Source organism: Phacochoerus africanus, chromosome 5, assembly GCF_016906955.1.
Source record: "Phacochoerus africanus isolate WHEZ1 chromosome 5, ROS_Pafr_v1, whole genome shotgun sequence".
Classification (NCBI taxonomy): domain Eukaryota; kingdom Metazoa; phylum Chordata; class Mammalia; order Artiodactyla; family Suidae; genus Phacochoerus; species Phacochoerus africanus.
Genome location: NC_062548.1, coordinates 28097904 through 28113429, shown reverse-complemented (window position 1 = coordinate 28113429; position 15526 = coordinate 28097904). Strand labels below are relative to the sequence as shown.

General features: G+C 42.0%; 1 protein-coding gene across 1 annotated transcript in view; it reads left to right on the top strand.

Moving 5' to 3' along the window:
- The window catches only part of LOC125127396 (cytochrome b-c1 complex subunit 2, mitochondrial), a 30818-nt gene extending 15999 nt beyond the window's left edge, over positions 1-14819 (top strand). The window contains exons 9-14 of the mRNA XM_047780340.1: positions 2158-2253; positions 2518-2717; positions 6304-6384; positions 9872-9948; positions 12905-13058; positions 14550-14819. Coding sequence (XP_047636296.1) covers positions 2158-2253; positions 2518-2717; positions 6304-6384; positions 9872-9948; positions 12905-13058; positions 14550-14633 — 692 coding nt within the window. The 3' untranslated portion in view covers positions 14634-14819. The remainder of the gene's footprint in view (positions 1-2157; positions 2254-2517; positions 2718-6303; positions 6385-9871; positions 9949-12904; positions 13059-14549) is intronic.
- The last annotated feature ends 707 nt before the right edge of the window (positions 14820-15526 follow it).

The window sequence follows — 15526 nt, the reverse complement described above, 5'->3', positions numbered from 1 at the left end:
TGCAGGATCTGAGCCGTATCTGTGACCTACAGCACAGCTCACGGCAACACCAGATCCTTAACCCACTGAGTGAGGCCAGGGATCAAACCCACTTCCTCATGAATCCTAGTCCTGTTCGTTAACCACTGAGCGACTAAGGGAACTCCTTAAAATTTTGAATGTTTGTTCTCTTAAACCCAGCAAGTTTGGTCAAGTTTACAAAATAGTTGCATGAGAATGTTAGTAGTAGTATTGGGCTTTATTGATCATTTGTTTTTATAAGTAACAGCTTAATTGAGGTATAGTTCATATGCCACAAAATTCATGCTTTTAAAGTGTATAGTTTGTGGGTTTTAATTTATTGAGGGTGTAACTATTGCCAGAACATTTTCACCATCCCCCAAAGAAACCCCATACTCATTAGCAGTTACTCCTCATTCCACCTCTTCCTTGCCTCTGGTGACCACTAACCGGCTTTCTGTCTGCATAGAACTGACTCTTCTGGACATTTCATATAAAAGGAATTATATAATAATAGCCTTTGTAACTGGCTTCTTTCACTTAGTCACTTAGCGTAGTGTTTTCGAAGTCCGGCCGTACTATAGCAGGTACCAATATTCCATTCCCTTTACTGGCCCAATAACATGTCATTGCCACCATTTTGTTTATCCATTCATCCCTTGGACCTTTGAGTTGTTCCTAAATGTTTTGGCTGTTACGAATATAGACATTTATATATAAGCTCTTTTTTTTAGTGCTGCAACGAACATTAGGGTGCATGTATAAATTTTTTAATAAAACATGTTTTTGATTCTTGGGTATGTACCTAGTAGAATTGCCAGGATATTTAACCATCTGAAGAAGAGCCAGGCTGTTTCCCGAAGCAGGTGAACCATTTTACATTCCCGTCAACAGTGCACAAGGGTTCAATTTCTCAACATCCTCCCCAGCTCTTAGTGATGATCTCTTTGATAATGGCCATCCTGATAGGTGTGAAGTAGTGTCTCACTGTGGTTTGGATTTGCATTCCTGTAATGATTGATGACACGGAATATCATTTTTCGTGCTTTTTGGCCACTTGTATTATCTTTGGAGAAATATCTGTTCAAGTCTATCGCCCATTTTCGTGTTTTTGTTCCCCCCCCCCCGCCCCCCACTCTGTGGATGTTTCCAGGCTAGGGGTCATATTGGAGCTAGAGCTGCTGGCCACAGCCACACAGGATCTGAGCTGCATCTGTGACCTACACCACAGCTCACAGCAATGCCAGATCCTCAACCCACTGAGTGAGGCGAGGGATCAAACCCGCAGCTTCATGGTTCCTGGTCGGATTCATTTCTGCTGCGACACAGCGGGAACTCCTATTGCCCATTTTGAATTGGGTTGTTTGTTTTACTGTTGAGTTGTAAGAGTTCTTTATATATTCTGGACACTACTCCTTACCAGACACATGGTTTGCAAATGTTTTTTCCTATTTTCGTGGATTATCTTTTCATTCTTTTGAAAACGTCCTTTAGTGCACATTGCAATATTGTTTTAATGGCCAACTATTAGAAACATACTAATGTCCATCAAGAAGGGATTGATTAGGAGTTCCCATCCTGGCTCAGCAGTAACGAACCCAACTAGTATCCATGAGGGTGCAGGTTCAATCCCTGGCCTCGCTCAGTGGGTTAAGGATCCAGCATTGCCATGAGCTGTGGTGTAGGTCACAGATGCGGCTCGGATCCTGAGTTGTTGTGGCTGTGGCATAGGCTGGCAGCTGCAGCTCCGATTTGACCCCTAGCCTGGGAACTTCCATGTGCCGTGAGTGTGGCCCTAAAAAGTAAAAAGGGGGGGGGGGTTGATTAAATAAATGATGGTACATCCTCATAATAGTCTATAACCATTAAATGTTTGGTGACAGTCACTTTGACGTAAATTACAAAAGACAAGTTAGAAACAATAGAATAATACCATTTTAAAAATAAAGAAAAAATATTTGCATAGAAAAGAGTTCTAGATGAATATATAGTAAAGCTGTAAATGGATGTCTGGAGAAGTGGTATAATGGGGAAGCTCTTTACTTTTTATTTCTATGATACTTGAATTGTATAATCATGTATTTTTAAAACGGTAGATTTTTACAGTTGTCTTTCAGAAATTAGGGTTCTAGCTTGTTTTTCTTTCTGTTGAAATAGGTGTGAGTCATCCTGTTCTAAAGCAAGTTGCCGAACGGTTTCTCAACATGAGGGGGGGGCTTGGTTTATCTGGTGCAAAGGCCAAGTACCGTGGAGGTAAGCATTCTGTTCCATTAGGGTTCATTTATCAGGATGCCCCCCTCCCCTGGTGGTGTCAATGTGGAGAGAAAGAATTAGATTGCTCGGGTGTTATGTGTTGACCACGTTTGTGTAAGGGGAAGGGTGGGATGGCATGAGGACAGCATCAGGCCAGAGAAAAGCTTAATCCGAATAGGTTGATACTGTGTCGTAGAGAATACTGAAAAGTAAAACCAAAAGCCCCTTTGTCTTTGCTCTTTTTTTTTTTTTCCATGGCCCCAGGTGAAATTCGAGACCAGAATGGAGACAGTCTCGTCCATGCTGCTCTTGTAGCAGAAAGTGCTGCCACAGGAAGTGCAGAAGCAAATGCATTTAGTGTTCTGCAGCATGTCCTTGGTGCTGGACCACATGTTAAGAGGGGCAGCAATGCCACCAGCTCTCTATACCAGGCTGTCGCCAAGGGAGTTCACCAGCCATTTGATGTGAGTTTACACAGTCCGATGTCCCTCCTTTTGTTTTCAAAGGCTTAACATTAATCCAATTTTAAAATTTAAGATGAGGGAGTTCCCATCGTGGCTCAGTGATTAATGAACCCAACTAGCATCCATGAGGATGTGGGTTTGATCCCTGGCCTTGCTTAGTGAGTTAAGGATTTGGCATTGCTGTGAGCTGTGTTGTAAGTTGCATACGCAGCTCAGATTCTGAGTTGCTGTGGCTCTGGCGTGAAGCTGTCGGCTACAGCTCTAATTTGATGCCTAGCCTGGGAACCTCCATGTGCCACGGGTGCAGCCCTAAAAGACAAAAAAGACAAAAAAATAAAAAATAAAATTTAAAATGAGGAGTTCCCATATTGTGGGAACTCAGCATAGTGTCCTTGAGGGTGCAGGTTTGATCCCTGGCCTCACTCAGGGTATTAAGGATCCAGTGTTGCAGTGGCTGTGCTGTAGGCTTGCAGCTGCAGCTCTGATTCAACCCCTGGCCTGGGAACTTACATATGCTGTGGTGTGGCTGTAAAAAGAAAAAAAAAAACTTAAAAAAAAAAAAACTTTTTATAAAAAATAAAATATAGGATGAACACACAGAAAATCTTTGTACAATTGAGGAGACAACCAGACATAATTTTAGTACCTTAGTGGGTCTACCAAAAACTTACTGTCTTTTTAGCTACTCTAATATAAAAAGAATCGAATGCTTTACATAATCAGAAAGTCATACTTCAATTCCCGTTAGAATAAGGTTTTAGATATTAAACATTCTCCTAAATTCTCATGAGTCTTTTTTATTTCCTCTGTCCCCTTCCATTCTTGTGACTTCTTCCTAATTTCACTGCTCTTCATGTTTTCCAGTAAGTGTACAAGGTAAACACCAAGAAGTTGCTTACAAACCTACTCCTCCAGCTTGAGATTAAGTGAAAAGAGGAAAATGGCATTTAGTCGTAACCAAAAGCCCATGTTTCCTTAGAAGACACCTTCTTATGACAGTGAGCCAAGTGTTAAAGCTCTCAAAATAGTGATACTCAAATCAAGAGAATATAAAATGTCAACCATCAAGGTATTATTTTATGAGTGATGATAGTTGGTCCAATGTAATACCCTAAGTACGCAACCTTCTTTAAAAAGTAGCAAATGTTCTAAATTGTAGGATTGAATATTGTTCATAATTTCAGCAACAGTACATGGCACAGGTAGATTTATGCTGCAGTAGATCTTTGGCCATTTGACACTTGGTGGAAATTAAATTCAGTCATCTTCTCCTCTTATTCCCCCTACTTGAGTGGCAGTGTCAAACTTTTCTTTAGCAGAGGAGCTTTTTTTATCCAATACTCTTTCCCAACTGCAGTGCCCAACACAGTTTTTGCTTTTAAAGTTTAGGGGAGTTCTCTGATGGCCTAGCGGGTTGAGGCTCCTGCGTTCTCACCGCTGTGGCTCTGGTTGCTGCTGTGTGGCAGTGTAGACTCAATCCCTGGCCCAGGAATTCCCATATACTGCCTGTGTGGCAAAAAAGAAAAGAAAAAAAAAAAAAAAAAACGGAGTTCCCATCGTGGCGCAGTGGTTAACGAATCCGACTAGGAACCAGGAGGTTGTGGGTTCGGTCCCTGGCCTTGCTCAGTGGGTTAAGGATCCGGCGTTGCCGTGAGCTGTGGTGTAGGTTGCAGACGAGGCTCGGATCCTACGTTGCTGTGGCTCTGGCGTAGGCTGGCAGCCACAGCTCCGATTCGACCCCTAGCCTGGTAACCTCCATATGCCGCAGGAGCGGCCCAAGAAATAGCAAAAAGACACACACACACACACACAAAAAAAACAAAAACAAACAAACAAAAAAAACAGGAGAGAACCTCAAATAAACGTTGCAACACTCATTAAAAAAAAAAAAAAAAGGAGTTCCCGTCGTGGCGCAGTGGTTAACGAATCCGACTAGGAACCAGGAGGTTGCGGGTTCGGTCCCTGCCCTTGCTCAGTGGGTTAACGATCCGGCGTTGCCGTGAGCTGTGGTGTAGGTTGCAGATGCGGCTCGGATCCCGCGTTGCTGTGGCTCTGGCGTAGGCCGGTGGCTGCAGCTCAGATTAGACCCCTAGCCTGGGAACCTCCATATGCCGCGGGAGCGGCCCAAGAAATAGCAACAACAACAACAACAACAACAAGACAAAAAAAAAAATGCTTAGCAGGCTCACTTGGCATTGAAACCCTTGAATCTTCTCTATGTTGCCTTAGGGAGCACAGTTTGAAAACCATTATCTTAAATTAGTCCTAAATTTGATTTCCACCAAATTTTCTTTCTCCTGGTTCGTGGCTACTCTGTTTTCTTTTCTTCATGCTTTACTCTTCACCATTGAATGGTAAGGATGTTTTGAGTAGTTAGAGTTTAATCTAATCCAGTGACATAACATAATAGAAATTTGGGAGTTCCTGTCTTGCCTCAGCAAGTTAAGGACCCAACCTTGTCTCTGTGAGGCCAGGTCGCATCCCTGGCCTCGCTCATAGGGTTAAGGATGCAGCATTGCCACAAGCTGCAGAGTAGGTCACACATGCATCTCAGATCCAATGTCACTGTGGCTGCGGCGTAGGCCTGCAGCTGCGAATCAGCCCCTGGCCCCCGGACACTTTCATGTGCCGTAGGTACGGCTATAAAAAGAAAAAAAAAAAGTAGAAGTTCCTACGTCAGAATTTGGCCAGAAACTTGGAGAACAAATAGGATAGCCTCAGAATTGTAATTAAACCTCAAGTGATTGAAATATATATCTTTGTGTGTTTTGTACTGGCCAAAGCAGTGGTTTTCAAACTTCGGCGTGCATGAGCATCACCGAACACGGGTTTGAAATGCGGAAACCAACTATAATGGAAAAAATAAACATCATTTTTAAAAAATTAAAAAAACAAAAACAAAATAAATTTTAAAAAATGCGGGTTCCCAGCCATTGCATCTGTAGTGATCTGCGTGAGTAGGTCTGATAACAACTCTGGTGATCCTTATGTGAATGGTCCACATAAACATTGGAAAACATTTTCCTAGGCTGTCATATTCACCATAAGGAGCTTAACCCTCTGCTCAGACCACAGACAGCAATACCCGTATTTTCAGAGGCTAAACTTCTTGCTCCCGTGAACATGTGGATAATGGCCATTAAGCAGAAATGTCCTGCCCAACTCTGACTAGTATACCAGAGATGTAAAAGCAAATTAATAAGAAGGAAGTCATCACCAACAGCAGAAGGAAGAAAGGTTTGTCCAATGCCAAAGCCCATGATCTGTACCACCTCGGCCATACTGAGTCTATAGTAATAACGTTCACAAGTTAATGTTAACCTTTAATCATCAAGGCGTTAGGAGAAAAAAAAAGGAAAGTGAGCAATCCATTTTAGAAAGAGATGAATGAGAAAAGTTAAAACTGTGACAGTTCTGAAAGAGGTAACCTGTGTAACTTCAGTCCCTCACAGAACCAATTAAGTGGAATACTAATTCATTTCCTTTGCTTATGCTGTGAAGGTACACATTTTTGTCTAGACAACCTTAGGGAATTGTGGTGCCCTGTTTTACCCAGTAGAATGAGTAAAGTTTCATTATATTTCAGGTTTCTGCTTTTAACGCCAGTTACTCAGATTCTGGACTCTTTGGGATTTATACTATCTCTCAGGCTGCATCTGCTGGAGATGTAAGTTGCAAACTCATCAATTCTCAAAAGATTGTTTTTCCCCCATTAACATGTTTTTAGTAAAAATATGGGAGTTCCCATTGTGGCTCAGCAGTAATAAACCCGACTAGTATCTGTGAGGATGCAGGTTCGATCCCTAGCCTTGCTCAGTGGGTTAAGGATCCAGTGTTGCCGTGAGCTGTGGTGTAGTCACAGATGCAGCTTGGATCTGGTGTGGTTCTGGTTGAGGTGCAGGCCAGAAGCTGCAACTCTAATTCAGCCTCTAGCCTGGGAACTTCCATATGCCTTGGGCAGGGCCCTAAAAAGAAAATGTATTTTGAATGCCATTATTTATCAGAGCTCTGTATAGTGTGATATCATTCAAGTGTTATCTGCTGTGAAGAAAACTTAAAAATGAAGAACATATATACGAATGCCTCTAGGAATGAGCAAGGAAATGCCTCCTTGGTATGTTGGTTCTGTGTGGACATGGGCTATCGAGTTGTCTCTGGGATATGAGGTCAAGGCCAAGATGTACCCTGGGAGCCCTCAACATAAAGTGTGTGTGTAAGTCAGGGTTATGTGTGAAAGGTTGTAGGAGGAGAAACTGAAGGTCCAGCTGAGGAAAATGGCCAAGAAAACGGAAAGAAAAAGAAGAGAAACTGTTGCATTTGGAGGCCAGGAAAGAGAATAGTTAACCCCATTTTGATCTACTGGATATCCTTTTAACCACAGAGGGGTCTGCTAGTTTTAACAAACGAGGATGATATTGGTGATGTTAATTGATTTTTACCAGAGTGTTGGAAGTGATCTAAAATTTATATTATTAAGGAATGAATGAGAAGAAAGAAATGCAGAGTTGGTGCAGGCAGGTGGAGCTGAGACTTAGGCAGGTGGTGTGTGGTAGAGTTCCCTCAGAGATTATGTAGGAAGAGGCATTCATAGTGAAAGGAAAGAAAATTGGAGCAGGCAGAGGAGAGAGGAAATTACAGGTGGATCAGATCTGGGAAAGCAAGTGCAAACAGGATCCACAGGCTGACATGGGAGAAGAGATTGTCAGGAAGATGCGGACCTACATCCATCCCTGGTGAGGTAAGAGGCTAAGTCATGTTTTGAGAGTAAGAGAAGGAAGCAGAGTTGTGAAAAAGTAATGAGGTTTGGGACAGATGAGTGGCTGAGGCACACAGGAGCATAACAGCAGTATAAATGTCTCCTTGAGATCAGTGGCCACAAATTCATAGTGCAGTCAGTTAGTGGTCTAGCCTAAGGGAGAAATGGAGGTGGGCAGGCAGTAGGGTTGATCCCAAGCTGTAGTCCTGCAACGTAGACAGGTCGGAAGTATGAGGAGACGACTAGAAGTTGGAAACACTGGCAAGAATGATTGAAGGGATGATTCATGGATCTAGGCGAGATAAAAAAAAGTGATCCAGGGGTTCCCATGGTGGCTCAACAGGTTAAGGACCCATCATAGTCTCTGTGAGGATGCAGGTTTGATCCCTGGCCTCACTCAGGGGGTTAAGGGTTGGGCATTGCCACAAGCTGCAGCGTAAATCACAGATGTGGCTCAGATCTAGTGTTGCTGAGGCTGTGGTGTAAGCCGGCAGCTGCAGCTCCAGTTCCACCCCTATCCGGGGAACTTCCGTATGCTGCAGGTGCAGCCCTAAGATGGAAAAAAAGTGATGCCAGAGGGATCTGATAGATTGAAAGTGGACAAATCAAGGAACTAGAGGTGTTGATAAAATGCTAGAGAAGGACAGCATGATTAAAGACTTAGGCCAGAGGTCTTGGAAGTGAGGGTTTCTGAGGTAGGACAGATGAAGGTTATATCCACATCTGGGGTATGGCTTTGGAAATGGGTAGCTCACGTGGACGGAAAATGAGGGTCCTAGAATTTAGGTGAGTAGGGAAAACAATAAGTAGCACGGGCCAGGTTTGTTTTTATTTATTCAACAAATATTTACCAAGTACCCACCCACATCACTGGAAGGTGATTCCTCTCGATGCCAGCATTTCAGGTATGGACAAGCTTTACAAATTGCCTGTATAGGAGAGTTCCCATCGTGGCGCAGCGGAAACGAATCTGACCAGGAACCATGAGGTTGCAGGTTCGATCCCTGGCCTCGCTCAGTGGGTTAAGGATCTGGTGTTGCCATGAGCTGTGGTGGTGTAGGTCACAGATGCAGCTCCGATCTGGCGTTGCTGTGGCTGTGGTGTAGGCCGGCAGCTGTACCTCCGATTAGACCCCCAGCCTGGGATCCTCCATAAGCTGTGGGTGTGGCCCTAAAAAGCAAAAAAAAAAAAAAAAACCAAAAAACAAATTGGCTGTGTATGAATTACTCCTTTCTTTTTTTTAAATTATAATTTATTTCAAATGTTCAATTTCTGCTGCACAGCAAAGTGACCCAGTTACATATATATACATTTTTTTCTCACATTATCCTCCATCATGTTCCATCACAAGTGACTGGATATAGTTCCCTGTGCTATACAGCAGGATCTCATTGCTTATCCACTCCAAAAGCAATAATTTGCATCTACTAACCCCAAACTCCCACTCCCTCCCACTCCCCCTTGGCAACCACAAGTCTGTTCTCCATGTCCATGAGTTTGTTTTTTTTCTCTAGATAGGTTCATTTGTGCCATAGATTAGATTCCAGCTATAAATGATATCATATGGTATTTGTCTTTCTCTTTCTGACTTACTTTACTTAGTATGAGAATCTAGTTTCATCCATGTTGCTGCAAATGGCATTATTTTGTTCTTTTTTATGGCTGAGTAGTATTCCATTGTATATATGTACCACATCTTCTTCATTCATCTATTGATGGGCATTTAGGTTATTGCTATGCCTTGGCTATCATGAATACTGCTGCAGTGAACATAGGGGTGCCTGCATCTCCTTGAATGAAAATTTTGTCTGGATGTCTGCCCAGGAGTGGGATTGCTGGACCATATGGTAGTTCTGTATTTAGTTTTCTGAGTTACCTCCGTACTGTTTCCACAGTGGTTGTACCAACTCACATTCCCACTAACAGTGCAGGAGGGTTCCCTTTTCTCCACACTCGCTCCGGCATTTGTTATTTGTAGTCTTCTAATGATGGCCATTCTGACTGGCATACTTCTTTCTTATTAGTGAATTGTAAGAGAGGGCAGGATTGATTACATGACATTTTAAGAGTCTGAGGAAATTTTAGAGGTATTTATTCTTCATAGTCAGTTATAAGTCCCTATGTTTTCTTTTCCTAAACCTTGCCTCCATCCTCTGCCCTCTACCACTAAACATTTGTAAGAAGCTTGGCTACTTAAGATATTTGTACAACAGCTGCTTTATAGATCCCTGGAAGAGTGAGCAGCACATAGTGACTTAAGAATTCCACACGGACACTATACTGTGTCTCTGGAATGAACCTTCAATCTTAGGTTTTTGCCCTAGTAGAGGAGCAGCTGAACGCTTCAGGCGACCCTGGCACTGAGCAAAGATGACCAGCTTTTACTTATTTATCCTAGGTTATCAAGGCTGCCTATGACCAAGTAAAAACAATTGCTCAAGGAAACCTTTCTAATACAGATGTCCAAGTTGCCAAGTAAGTTTCAATATTAACTGTTTCATCTTTCAAATATTTGAAAGTTATTTTTTCTAGTTACAGCACTATTGTAATAAATGCACAAAAGGATTGAAAGGTACAGAAAAGTATTTAAAAGAAAAGGGGAATAGATTCCTACCACCTAGAGACATTTTGATTATTATCTTGACCATTTTTATACATTTTAAACATAGTTAATATTGCATATATACTTATTAATAAATAATATTTATTAGTGTGTTTATTGTAGAAATTTGAAAATTACAAACACAAAGATAAAAATTATCTTTCATTCCCTACCAGTGATTCTTCTCTTTAACATGATAATGTTTCCATTTATTCAGATCACTAAAAATTATGTCATAAACAGTTTTAATGGGTGTGTCCAAATATTCTTGTTGGACATTTTTCAACAAGATGGCAATTGGGAATTCTAAACAATTAATGATATCTTCGGGCTTAAAACACTTTTTCATTTCTTGTTACTTTTCTTGGTATAGATTCACAACTGGGCCAAGAGTTATAAATATTATAACGAAAGGTTCTGCGTTAAAATATGTATGTGTGTTTGTACAATATTGTTACATTTTGGAGTCACCATGTTAAAAGGTTGTACTAGCTTATAAATCATACCATCAGTGTAGGAGAGTACCTGTTCCGCCATAACCATTGGCAGTGTTTTTTTATCTCTTCACTGATTTGATAGATCATAGATAGCTGATTAAAAGGTTGCAATTTCCATCTCCTGCTGGGTGATTTTCAAATTCCCATTGTCTTCACTGAAAGTGGTAAGAACACCTTGGTAGTAATTCTGGGAGTTTCTCTAAAAGAGATAGACTCTGGATAGAGTTGGAAATCAGCTTGCATTTTCATACAGGAGTTAGACCATTTAAATTTGACTCCATCCATTTCAGTTCAAAAAGTGAATCCTGAAACTGGCAGTCTTCATGATCACTTATTTAGTGTTGCCCACAAGGAAAGTACGACAGGGTGAATTACAACCCAGGAGGGAACAACCTGTTGCCATTTCTGTTCTCTTTAGTCTCGTTACTTATATAATGCCAAACACACTAAAAAAAATTGTGTCTGTGAATGAGTACAACACAGTTTATTAAATACCATGTACGTGAAACCAAGGATTGATAAGGATGCAGCTCTACATGATTGCATCCTGAACAAACATAATTGAGACACCGGCTATGCTTAGGACAAATGTATTTTCTTAATAACTGTAGCACAGTTGTTGGCAAGTACCGCAATGTTCAGAAAGTGGAATTTTGGTTATTAATGTCAAGATATGTTTATTTCCTGCCATTTTGATGGAGTTGATGCTTTTTTGTAAGGTTCTTATTAGTCTTCCTATAGTGAAAGAGAAAGTGAGCAATCATTGCTGAAGGGACAAACTAATATAATCTTTCGTAAAGTTTATTGCAGGTAAAGTCTTTTTTCAGTTAAGCTGGCGGTATGGTAAAATTGCTACATCAGATTGTAATTATGCTTAAATGGAAGTCTTGCTACAGAGTGCCAAGAAGATGGGTTTCTTTGAGAGTTAAATAACTCAGATGCCTTACTGCACACCGGTTTCTTTCTGGGATAACTGTGAATTGAATTGTGTTTTATTTCAAATCGGTGCTTTGGTGCCAATATTTAAGCTACGGGGACTTAATAGGACCTATCTGTCCTTCCCCACCTCCCTCCCCTCAGTGAGACAAATCTCAGCACAGAAATGGGCTGGGAGTAGGGAAGTTAGATTATCAGCACACAACATCCTGCTAAGTGGGCAGTGAGAAGAGCCCACATAGGTATTTTTAACAAAGATGCTTAAAATTATGACCGAAAAAGTATCAGGAAGCAGTAAGTTACTTCAGTCATCAAAACTTCACATTACAGGAGTTTCCCTTCGTGGCTCAGCGGTTAACAAACCCGACTAGTATCCATAAAGTTGTGGGTTCAATCCCTGGCTCCGCTCAGTGGGTTAAGGATCTGGTGTTGCCGTGAGCTATGGTGTAGGTCACAGATGCAGCCTGGATCTCATAATGCTGTGGCTGTGGTATCCTCCATATGCTGCTGGTGCAGCCATAAAAAATAAAATAAATTTAATTTTTAAAAAATCACATTACAGGAGTTACCTTCGTGGCTCAGCGGTTAACAAACCTGACTAGTATCCATGAGGATTCAGGTTCGATCCCTGGCCTTGCTCAGTGGGTTAAGGATCCAGCGTTGCCGTGAGCTGTGGTGTAGGTCACAGATGCGGCTCGGATCCTGCGATGCTGTTGGTCTGGTGTAGGCCGGTGGCTACAGCTCCAATTTGACCCCTGGCCTGGGAACCTCCATATGCCATGGGTACAGCCCTAAAAAAACCCATAAACTTCACATTGCAATAGTTTTTTTTTTGTCTTTTGTCTTTTTTGTTGTTGTTGTTGCTATTTCTTGGGGCGCTCCGGCGGCATATGGAGGTTCCCAGGCTAGGGGTCTAATCGGAGCTGCAGCCACCGGCCTACACCAGAGCCACAGCATCGCAGGATCCGAGCCGCATCTGCGACCTACACCACAGCTCACGGCAACGCTGGATCCTTAACCCACTGAGCAAGGGCAGGGACCGAACCCGCAACCTCATGGTTCCTAATCGGATTCGTTAACCACTGCGCCACGACGGGAACTCCTTTTTTTTTTTTTTTTTACATTGCAATAGTTTTAACTCGATCTTAAGTTCTAGTCTAAAATCAAAAGGCCATCTGTTGGGTTTTCAGTATAATCTTATAATGACAGCTTTTAAAATGATATCAATATTAAAATAGTTCATGAACTGAAGAAATAGAATGGAGACTTTTGGCACTGTAAAGCTGTTAATTTTTGTATTTACCCAAACATGTTTAAGGGTTTGGGAGAGTACTTTTAAATTGCCTTGCTCTGTAAAACTGGGTTCTGCCTTAGTTACACGCCTTTTATTGGACAGGAACAAGCTGAAAGCCGGGTACCTAATGTCAGTGGAGTCTTCTGAGGGTTTCCTGGATGAAGTTGGGTCCCAGGCTCTAATTGCTGGTTCGTACGTGCAGCCATCCACGGTCCTTCAGCAGATTGATTCAGTAGCTGACGCTGATGTTATAAACGTAAGCAAATGAAAATTTATTTAACATCAAATAACTTGTCCTTATGATCCAATTTCAGAAGGAATGTATAAGCTTCCTTGGGCTACACAGGCTATTTTCATGGTGTTTGGTGCCAGTCTACCTGGTGTAGAGGCAGAAGGGCTCATTCCCATCAGATCTACAGATGGCTTCCTTGTCAACTCGGGGGTAGATGTTTCTTCCTCATTCCTCTAAATTACCATCAGGTTAAACCATTTTAAATTCTTAAATGTCCAGAGGGATCAAATATCGGCAGTTTCATAAGATTCAACCTGATTGTCAGGTTTGGTATTTTCCCTCCAAACTCTCTCCCTTCCAGTTCTTCACAGTCCACCATCTCAAGATGCTCTTTCGTTTTCTCAGCCCAAGACATTCATTACTCCTGCCCGTGCTGTGTTTTTTTTTTGACATATATTGTTTCCTACAAAACCGAGTTGCTTTGAGCGCAAGGACTATGTCTTATACTTCTTTGCAATCCCTTCTGTGCCTAACAAGTAATGAACTACAGAGTGAACCCCAAACCAGTCTTTCTGTATTAACAAACGCCAGCTCCCCTTCCATGATAGACGTCTCAGCCGTCTTCTCACCAAGGGGTCTACCCTTGTGGACAGAAAAAAGAAGCAGGCTATTTTAAGACAGGAACCCTGACTTGATTTCACTTGGCCCCTAAGTTCATCATCACACGCTCTTCCAGATGGCTGTCGTCATCTTGTAGAGTGTACCATCGTGAGAGGCCAGCCCAGCTGCCTCTGACACCATCTCCTTATTTAAAAAGCCGGCCTTGGGAGTTCCTGTCGTGGCTTAGCAGAAATGAATCTGACTAGCATCCATGGAGGACACGGGTTTGATTCCTAGCTCCGCTCAGTGGGTTAAGGATCCGGCGCTGCCGTGAGCGGTGATGTAGGTTGTAGACGCAGCTCGGACCTGGCATTGCTGTGGCTGTGACATAGGCCGGCAGCTGCAGCTCCCATTTGAGCCCTATCCTGGGAACCTCCATATGCTTGCAGGTATGGCCCTCAAAAGACAAAAAAAAAAAAAAAAAAAGCTGGCTGGAGATACTGTGGGGAATGCTCCTCGTTGTATTACATTTAATCTAAACAGCCAGACTTTGAACTCAAAGTAGTGTCATAAAGAGTAGTAGGATATTAAAGTGTAGCTGTTTAAGTCAACAATCTGTATTTTTATTGACTCAGACTTTGCCATTGTCTACAGAAACAGGAAAGGACAGCCCTGCCCAAGGAGGCACTGCCCCATTTTGCAGTGTCAGAAAGGCTTTCCTTTTCCCTCTTTTTAAGTTACCCTCATGTCTAGGGCACCACATTGCTCAGTTCAAAAATATGAGTATTTTCATATGAATATTTTCATAATGAATAGAAAAAACTTACTCAGAAATATGAGTATTTCATATGAAATATTCAAAGGAACAGAAGTTTATCTACTTGCTTATTTCTGTTAACTTTCTGTCTTTTAAAGGCTGCAAAGAAGTTTGTTTCTGGCCGGAAGTCAATGGCAGCAAGCGGAAATTTGGGTCATACACCTTTCGTTGATGAGTTGTAATATTGAAGCATGTTGCAGGAGAGAGCTGAACATTTTCTCAACCCTGAGCAGCAAATACGTGAAGGTGAAAAGCCTCTAATGTAACATTTATCTTTTTTTTCCAATGAGATTAAATATCATAAAGCATAAATGCAAGTGACTGTTCCCAGCTGACCTAAAGTCAATAAAACATTATATTTAAATGTTTTTCTCAGAGTTCCCTGTCACTGGTGTGGCTCTGGTTACCACTGTGGCAGGGGTTCAGTCCATGGCCCGGGAACTTCCATGTGCTGCAGGCATAGCCCAAATAAATAAATAAATAAATAAAATTTTCTTACATTTTTCCTAACCAGTTAATCAACAAGTTTTTGTTTTAGATGCTTTAGAGGAGAACAAGAATATAGTAATAAAGTACAGAAGTGTGAGAAACTATTAAAATTAAGGCTAAATGGAGTTCCCTTGTGGTGCAGTGGGTTAAGGATCCAGTGTCACTGCAGTAGCTGGAGTCACTACTCTGTCACTGTAGATTCAGTCCCTGGCCTGGGAACTTCCACATACTGCAAGCACGGCCAAAAAAAAAACAAAAAAAAATGGAGTTCCCGTCGTGGCGCAGTGGTTAACGAATCTGACTAGGAACCGTGAGGTTGGGGGTTCGATCCCTGGCCTTGCTCAGTGGGTTAAGGATCCGGCATTGCCGTGAGCTGTGGTGTAGGTTGCAGACGCGGCTCAGATCCTGCATTGCTGTGGCTCTGGCGTAGGCTGGCAGCTACAGCTACAATTCGACCCCTAGCCTGGGAACCTCCATATGCCGCGGGAGTGGCCCAAGAAATGGCAAAAAGACAAAAAAAAAAAAAAAAAAAGCTAAGCGGCTCTCAGAATAACTATTTCCAGTTTATGATGATGATGTATTATTA